This window comes from Mandrillus leucophaeus, unplaced genomic scaffold (genome assembly GCF_000951045.1).
Source record: "Mandrillus leucophaeus isolate KB7577 unplaced genomic scaffold, Mleu.le_1.0 Scaffold402, whole genome shotgun sequence".
Taxonomy (NCBI): domain Eukaryota; kingdom Metazoa; phylum Chordata; class Mammalia; order Primates; family Cercopithecidae; genus Mandrillus; species Mandrillus leucophaeus.
In genome coordinates this window covers 416,684-426,195 of record NW_012104277.1, presented here as the reverse complement: position 1 = coordinate 426,195, position 9,512 = coordinate 416,684, and the positions used below count along the sequence as shown (strand labels likewise).

The window sequence follows — 9,512 nt, the reverse complement described above, 5'->3', positions numbered from 1 at the left end:
GCTTGACCTCAGGAGTTCGAAACCAGCCTGGGCAACAGAGCGAGACTCCGTCTCAAAAAAACAAAAAAACAATGCATTTTTTAAAAACACCCAAATCACAGTTAACGATTTATACTTACCATTTTTATTTGCTGGTGAAAAAAAGTTGAAGACAGGTGAAAATATGGTCCCCAACAAAGTAGTCCTTGGAGGACTGCCAGAGGAAGGATTATCTTCTAATTTTCCATTTTGTTTTACATGTTGATTTGTCATTTCATAACTACCAGCTTCTAAAAAAGAAATAAGAAAAGAGTCATGATCTAGAAAACACTGACTTTCAGAAATGTGTTATAAATCATTCATTACAGAAATAACTTTTTCCCTCAAAATACTTCACAAAAGCTAATTAATGTTAATGTTCAGGAGAGCTTATTAAAGAAACACTGAGGTAAATTACTTGTAAGTCAAATGCTCTTTATGTATCAATGCGGTTATAACGCTAACAGTTGCTGAGTTTTTTCAAAACAGATTTACACCTATAGACTGAAAGGCTTCAAATCAACACAGTATAACACAAAATGAAGAAAATTCTTTGTAAGCAAGCAAACTAGCTCCCACCATCTAAAACACAAATAATTTTATTTTTGTTTGCATTCTGGGATAGTTCTAATTCATAAAACCTTCCCTCACATCTGTTTCTATCTAATGAATGACAGCTACATGAATAGAGGCAACATAACTCTACTGACGCAGAAGGCTATATATAGCAGTGTCAAAAATTACTTATGGATACTGAGGCACCATCTCAGAGTGGCTAGGGAGAATAATTTTAAGTTTCCTGTAAATGAAAATGTTCCACAGATCTTTTAAAAATATAAAAGTAAAATCAATCAACTGTTCTAATTAATCATCCTCTGACTTTCCACAACTTTTGATGTCTACAACACTTATTTCCTTCTTTGCTTTGGTTCTTCTAACTTGTTTCTTTCTCTATTTTGTCCCCCTTGTCTTGTCCCAGTCTTTTTCTCCCTCCTGGTTTGTTTTTTCTAACAATAAAGATACATTATTGCACTGGGCAGAGACAAGGCGAGAAATTGCAGCTGTGTTCAAGATAGCATTGGTTAAAACAGTACTCCATACTCTAAAGCAGGGGTCCCTAACCCCATACTTGCTGGTACCAGTCCGCAGCCTATTAGGAGGTGCACAAGCATTAACGCCTGAGCTCTGCCTCTACTACCTTATCTGCAGATAAGCTGCTGCATTAGATCCTTTTAGGAACATGAACCCTATTGTGAACTGCACATGCAAGGGATCTAGGTTGTGCGATCCTTATGAGAATCTAATGTCTGATGATCTGAGATGGAACAGTTTATCCTGAAACCATTCTCATCACTGTCAGTGGAAAAACTGTCTTCCACAACACTGGTCCTTGGTGCCAACAGGTTGGGGACTGCTGCTCTGAAGTGTTACTCTGTATAGCTGTCTCTGCTTTTCCTTAATGTTTTTCTCCTTCTTTTTGACTTTGAGGAGTTTCTCTGCTATACAACAAGGTATTGACAGAGTTTATCAACAGTGGCACTATTGTCATTTCAGTCTGATAATTCTTTGTTTTGAAGAGCTGTCCTGCATATTGTAGGATGTTTAACATCTCTGACATCCACCTGCTAGACCCTAGTAGCCACCCCTCCACATGTTGTGACAACCAAAAAGGTCTCTAGATATTGACAAATGTCCCTTGGAGGAAAAAAATCACCCCTAGTTGAGACTAAGTGATACAAGTCCCCTCTGAGCTTTTAAGTAGAATAATCTAGGAAGAAATCTGGTACGTATTTCAATTAAATTAAGTCACAATTATTATTGCTTTAAGAAATGAGTTTATTAGATGTCCAAAATATTGACCCACATACATTTTTATGCTAAACAGCACAAAGGTATATAGTTACTCTACCTTTACTTACTTTAATTCAAAGTAAGATTCAAATTAGCACATTTTAATTTCACTTCATGTTACTAATAATACAAAGATTACAAAGTTAAGGCAAAAATTACTCAAAGTAGTTTTGTTTTGTTTTGAGACAGAGTCTCACTCTGTCACCCAGGCTGGAGTGCAGTGGCACAATCTCGGCTTACTGCAACCTCCGCCTCCCAGGTTCCAGCGATTCTCAACCTTCAGCCACCTGAGTAGCTGAGATTATAGGCATGCGCCACCACGCCTGGCTAATTTTTTGTGTGTGATTTTAATAGAGACAGGGTTTCGCCATGTTGGCCAGGCTGGTCTCAAATTCCTGGCCTCAAATGATCCGCCGACCTCGGCCTCCCAAAATGTGAGGATTACAGGCATGAGCCACTGCACTCGGCCACAAAGTAGATTTTTAAAAATAGGTAAGAAATGTGTCAGGTGAGATCTCTGCTTACACCTAAATAAAACAGTATCTAAATATTAACAAACCTCCATTTACTTGACTTTTCCGTCTTACTCGAGATATCTGTTTGTTAGGTTTTTCTCCTGCTCTTGGTGTTGATGTGATCAAATTGTTATCTATATCACGTTCAATTCTACTCCGTTTTGAAGGATTTTCTCTCTCTTCCTTAAGATATAAGAGAAAAAAAACACACTAAGCACAGTCATTCTGCCTTATAGGTTACAATATTAAAATTTAAAAATATGGTATAATATACTTTCCTCTGCTTTTCATATCCAGGAAAAACAAAATGCAATTATAGGTAATACCAAACAGTAGTAGAAAACACAGAAAAATTTTGACAGGGTTGTAAAAGTATGAATGCAATTACAATATACAAATATAATTACAGCATCCCCACAATTCAGATCCCTTCCCCAAGGTCCATTAAGTTTTCCATGCTATCAAAATATTGAAGTATTCAATGTGCTCTGAATCTTCAAATGCTTCCCCTCATTTTTAGAACTGTCCTAAAGAATACAGATCATTTCCTTAAGCGACTCAGGGTAGGAGAGATAGCCCCACTGAATGTGCTGGCAAGTCACATATTGCCCAAAAATAGGGGGTGGGGATAAAGGTGGGGCCTGGCACTGCCACACCCCCACTGCCTACCTCAATTATTTAATTGTCAGAATAAATATGTCAGAATAAATAGCATAGAGTCTATCCCTTAACAAAGCTATTTGCTGCCTTATATGGGGCAAGTCCACATGACCAGTTTATACTATTCTTGCAGTATTAATGGACTAAAATAGTACACTTTCAGCCATTAAGATGATTTACGTTTCTCTATTTTTATATATATATATATAAAAGTTTTCTAATTTGAAAATTTTGTTTGTTTTTTATTTTTGAGACAGAGTTTTTCCTCTGTTGCCCAGGCTGGAGTGCAGTGGCATGATCTTGGCTCACTGCAACCTCAACCTCCTGAGTTCAGGTGATTCTCCTGCCTCAGCCTCCCAAGTAGCTGGGATTACAGGCGCCTGCCACCACGCCCAGCTAATTTTTGTATTTTTAGTAGAGACGAGGTTTCACCACGTTGGCCAGGCTGGTCTTGAACTCTTAACCTCAGGTGATCCACCCGCCTCAGCCTCCCTAAGTGTTAGGATTACAGGCGTGAGCTACCGTGCCCGGCCTCATTTGTAAATTTTTTCTAGAGTCATAGTCATATACATGAGTGATTTTTTTTTCTTTTTTTTTTTTTTAGACAGAGTCTGACTCTGTCGCCCAGGCTGGAGTGCAGTGGCACGATCTCGCCTCACTGCAACCTCCGTCTCCCTCCTGGGTTCAAGCCATTCTTCTGCCTCAGCCTCCTGAGTAGCTGGGATTACAGGAGTGCACCACCACACCCAGCTAATTTTTGTATTTTTAGTAGAGACAGGGCTTCACCATATTGGTCAGGCTGGCCTCGAACTCCTGACCTCGTGATTTGCCTGCCTCAGCCTCCCAAAGTGCTGGGATTACAGGCATGAGTCACAGCACCTGGCCACATGAGTGACTTTCTAATATTACTATAATACTGCCCTACATAATTCCTTGCTGTTTTAATGAGACTACCTGAAATCTTTTGGTAAGGATTAGATCTTCAAATGTATATATTATATATAATTGGTAAATATAATCAACATTCTTATCTCTACTTTTTTGTATTTAATGTTTTTACCCTACAGCAACTAATAAAATACACTAATAAACATTTTCTAAAAGTTGAACATTGCTGTATTATTTCTGAAACAAAACTTCGCATTGTAAATGGTGAAAATTACAATAGCATACAATACTGCCTCAGTGATCCACAATAAAATCCTTCAAATTCTGACCATGTACTGTTCTCCTATATTTTAAAATGAGGATCGGGAAGCCTCCTATCACAAACATGGAATCTTCACTATCAAAAAATACAGGAGCTCTCTTTATATAAAGTCTTCCAAGAACAGAAATAATACAGCAAAGTTTCAACTACATTAAGTCCTAGCCTCCCCCTGAAATTTCCTAGTACAGCTGCTATAAAATACATACATACATTCCCGAAAACCTTGCATTCTGCAACAATAAAAGAAACAAAGCTTATGGGAAAAAAGGGTCCAGAAGGGGAGAGAGGTATGTTGGGGCAGATTAGTTTATGCCCCTGGAACTTTGTAACCATAGCACTAACAAAAACAATGATTGGAGCTGGGCTTGGTGACACACGCCTGTAATCTCAGCTACTTGGGAGACTTAGGTGGGAGCCCAGGAGTTCAAGGCTGCAGGGAGCTATGATTGCACCACTGCACGCCAGCCTGGGCAACAGAGAGAGACTCTGTCTAAAACAACGATTGGGACCACGAGAGAAAACTTGGACATCCCTACCCAAGTAAGGCAGCTAAGAGGGCTGGAATGCTATCTCAGGGGATAATAAAGGGTACCAGAAACAATGAAGTAGAAACCGGGGCTTATGGGAGAAGTGAAGTTTAAGCTAGAGGGCTGCTGTTAAGTTGGGTACAAAAGGAAATGCAAACGGCCACATGTGAAGAGTCCCTGCTAGACCAGGGTGCACCTCTCTGGAGAGGGAATGTCTGCTGCAGATTATCACTTTTAATTAAAAATAAAAATAGGCCAGGTGCTGTGGTTGAAGCCTGTAATCCCAGCACTTTGGGAGGCCGAGGCGGGCGGATCACCTGAGGTTGGGAGTTCGAGACCAACCTGACCAACATAGAGAAATCCTGTCTCTACTAAAAATACAAAATGAGCCAGGCATGGTGGCACATGCCTGTAATCCCAGCCACTTGGGAGGCTGAGGCAGGAGAATCACTTGAACCCGGGAGGTGGAGTTTGTGGTGAACCGAGATAATGCTACTGCACTTCAGTCTGGGCAACAAGAGCAAAACACCATCTCAAAAAATAAAAATAAAAATAAAAAAACAGGTGAAAGGACTTGTGCCTATGTAGCAGCTGAACTGGAGGCTTTTTACTTTCCTGATGAAGAGAATACCAAGTTCAACTCTAATTATTCAGTTTGTTGTCTGGTTTAGAGGGAAATCATCTACAAACCAATACCTCCGCACTATGTTATTGATACTACACCCCTATTTACCAATAGTGAGTAGGCTAAATAGTATTGTAGGGGCACCACATATTGTTGCAGAACAGACTATAATGCGGCCACTTGAGAACACATTCAAATACTTCAGGTTACATGTCTAAAATGGAAGAGGAAGCTTATTAAGGTCAAGACTAAAATTCTGCAGTCACTGACAGTAAAATCCTACTCTTCAGAGTAATTCATTGAAATGCCTGATGATCCAATCCTTTCCCCCCCGCTACCCCCAGTAGAGACAGGGTCTTGCTATGTTGTCCAGACTGGTCTTGAACTCCCAGCGCCAAGCAATCCTCCTGCCTCAGCCTCCCAAATTGTTGGGATTACAGGCATGAGCCATGGTGCCCAGCATGATGATCCAATTCTGAAAGACAATTTGTCACCCAATCCTAGTCTTTTGTGAACATTCAACTGTAAAATTTGGGTATACTTTGAACATAGTAGGATTTTTTAGAAGAAGAAGAGGAACTAGGAAAGACAGTTTCTACAATACTATATAAGTTTTTTCACTAAATACATTAATCCTACAATGTCTTCTCTAAAATCTGCATTTTTCTTTCTTTTTTTTTTTTTTTTTTCAAGGAGGCAGGGTATCTTTCTGAAGTGTAGTAGCACAATCATGGCTCACTACAGCCTCAAACTCCTAGGCTCAAGCATTCTTCCTGCCTCAGCCTCTGAAGCAGCTAGGAATACAGACACATACCAACATGCCCTGTTAATGTTTTTATTTTTTGTAGAGATAGGGTCTCGCTATGTTAACCAGGCTGGTCTCAAACTCCTAGCCTCAAGCTATCCTTCCACCTCAGTGCAAAATTTGTATTTTTCAAAGTTGTCTCTAAGATAGGTAATTAAGGGGAAAATCGTGGGAAGGTGGTGTTCTTAAATATATGAATCTCCCTGTAAATACAGAGAACTGAAGAGGCAAGAAAAACCCATAAGCAACATTTACAACAAAACCAGAAGACAAGGTATCCCCCATAAACTCAAAAACGCAAGCAGATGAGGACAAACCAACAAGCACAATAACTAAATGTCCATATACACCAGTGCAAAGGAAAACAGAACTAAGCAACAAGTGAGGTGGCACACCTGAGAACAGAAGCCCCAAATACCTAACACGTAGGTAGTCACTGGAAACCACAGTGGACCACTTTGAGAATAGCAAATTAAATAAGGGGGAGGGGAGTTGGGGAGCTGCTGTCCAATCCAATAGCATAACGGGTCTATGGCTAAAGTTGAAATGACAGGAACAGTCTGCTCCTATGAACTCTTGAAACTGACCAACTATGGCCCCCTTCTAGAACAAGTTTCCATACTCAGGGGGAAGTACTGGGAGTGGAATCAAATGTGAGTAGGGCAGGCACAGAAGAGAGAAAAGAAAGAGAAATCCCAAATAAACACGTGGTAGAAATATAAGACAAAACTCAAAAAACATCACTAATATTTTAAAAACTACATAAAAACAAAATTTGTTCAAAAAGATACCCTGAACTACACAACTTTCTGAAAATTCAGAAAAACTAATTTCACATAAAAATGAGCAAGAAAGTGTAGATATCAAATCCCACACAAAACTATTATAATTAAACATACATGGAGCAGAATAATACCTCTATAAAGAACACATGTCAGAAAAACATGCACAGGGAAAAGATAAAAATGATAATCTTCTATTTCAAAATTAGATAAAACACATTAAGAAAACATGAGGCCGGTGTGGAGGCTCACGCCTGTAATTCTAGCACTGTGGGAGGTTGAGGCAGGAGGATCACTTGAGGCTAGGAGTTTGAGATCAGCTTGGGCAACATAGCAAGATCCCATTTCTACACAAAAATTTAAAAATCAGCCATTCGTGGTGGCATGTGCCTATAGTCCCAGCAACTCAAAAGGCTGAGGCAAGAGGATCACTTGAGCACAGGAGTTTGAGACTGCAGTGAGCCATGATCATGCCACTGCACTCCAACCTGGGCAACAGGGCAAGATTCTGTCTCAAAAAAAAAAAAAAAGGAAAGAAAATATGAGACATACAGCAGAGGAAGAAAAACTCAGAAACTAAGAGACAGAATAAAACAATTCAAAAATTTTTATAAATCATTTCGGAAATAAAGACTACACTACAAGGGGCCCGAGAGAGTAAACAAAGATTACACCTTTAAAAGAAAGAGGGTAACATTTTTTTTTTTTTGAGAGCCACGGTCTCATTAAGTTGCCCAAACTGGTCTCAAATTCCCAGGTTCAAGCAATCCTCCCACCTCAGCCTCCTGAGTAGCCAGGACTATAGCTATTGGCCCCCACACAAGGCAAGGGAGAAAACTGCCTTTTTTTTTTTTTTTTTAAAAAACAAATGAAGACAGACATAAAAAGAAATGAAGAAAGTGTAAAAGCCAGGAGTGGCATGTCAATTCAAGACACGTTTTATTATTTTTTATTTCTTTTTGAGACAGAGTCTCACTCTGCCACTTAGGCTGGAGTGCAGTCAGTGGCTCGGCCTCCTGGGTTCAAGCAATTCTCCTGCCTCAGCCTCCCAAGTAGCTGGGATTACAGGTGCCTGCCACCATACCCAGCTAATTTTTGTATTATTAGTAGAGACGGAGTTTCGCCGTGTTGGTCAGGCTGGTCTTGAACTCCTGACCTGAAGTGATCTGCCTGCCTTGGCCTCCCAAAGTTTTGGGATTACAGGCCTGAGCCACCACGCCCAGCTCAATCTAAGAGATATTCTAAATTTAACAACTTTAAAAAAGAAGAAAAATTATATTATAAAACATTTGACAGAAACGCTTTTCATGTTGAAAGAAAATAGAATAACATTTAATGTAACCAAGAAAAAATGTGAGTTAAGGATTTTATATCCAGCAAAACTGATTTTCAAGCAGATAGGGCACTGTTATCAACATGCAAAAGCTCAGAATATGGTTCCCATGAGTCTTTGTCTTCTCAGACAGAGTCTTGCTCTTCTCACTCAGGCTGAAGTGCAGTGGCACAATCTCAGCTCACTGCAACCTCCACCTCCCGGGTTCAAGAGATTTTCCTGCCTCAGCCTCCAGAGTAGCTGGGATTACAGGTGCCTGCCACCACGCCGGGGAAATTTTTGTATTCTTTTTTTCAGTAGAGACGGGGTTTCACCATATTGGCCAGGCTGGTCTCGAACTCCTGACCTCATGTGATCTGCCAGCCTCAGCCTCCCAAAAGTGCTGGGATTACAGACATCAGCCACTGCACTCAGCCCCATCAATCTTTTCCAAGGAATTCACTACAAAAATAAGCTTCAGACAATGAAGCTAAGACTAAGCATAAACATTAAGCACATCAAACGGATGGAGAACCTGTAGAACTAAGACAAATTTGAATAAAGGATAGCATGTAATGAGTATGTGCTCAAAAAATGTAGATATAAAACTAAGAAAATTGGTGAGAGATACATACTAAATGAAGTTCTGCAGGCATCCGATAAACAGTACCAGATAAAATCCTAAACGCATTAAGGAGTGAACACTATAATGGAAAATATGTGAATACATATAAAAAGATCTTTGTGTTAAGTACTTTTTTTTTTCTTAGATTAAGTTTCGCTCTTGTTGCCCAGGCTGGAGTGCAATGGCACAATCTCGGCTCACTGCAACCTCCGCCTCCCAGGTTCAAGCCATTCTCCTGCCTCAGCCTCCCAAGTAGCTGGGATTACAGGCATGTGTCACCACGCCCAGCTAATTTTTTGTATTTTTAGTAGAAACAGGGTTTTCTTCATGTTGGTCAGGCTGGTCTCGAACTCCCGACCTCAGGTGATGTGCCCGTCGTGGCCTCTCAAAGTGGTGGGATTACAGGCATGAGCCACCGCGCCTGGCAAGTACTTTTTTTATTTTTTTTTAAAGACAGGGTCTTGCCCTGTCACCAAGGCTGGAATGCAATGGCTCAATCTTAGCTAACTGCAGCCCCAACCTCCCAGGCTCAAGACATTCTTCCACCTCAGCCTCCCAAGTAGCTGGGACTACAGGCACACA

At 40.3% G+C, this 9,512-nt stretch overlaps 1 protein-coding gene across 3 annotated transcripts in view; it reads right to left on the bottom strand.

Annotated features, from left to right (window-relative positions):
* The window catches only part of CTDSPL2 (CTD (carboxy-terminal domain, RNA polymerase II, polypeptide A) small phosphatase like 2), a 123,640-nt gene that overhangs the window by 54,697 nt on the left and 59,431 nt on the right, over window positions 1-9,512 (bottom strand). For all 3 annotated transcript variants that reach the window (XM_011992081.1, XM_011992083.1, XM_011992082.1), the window contains exons 3-4: window positions 2,429-2,567; window positions 120-269 (exon numbers count right to left, since the gene is read on the bottom strand). In XM_011992081.1, coding sequence (XP_011847471.1) covers window positions 120-269; window positions 2,429-2,567 — 289 coding nt within the window. The remainder of the gene's footprint in view (window positions 1-119; window positions 270-2,428; window positions 2,568-9,512) is intronic.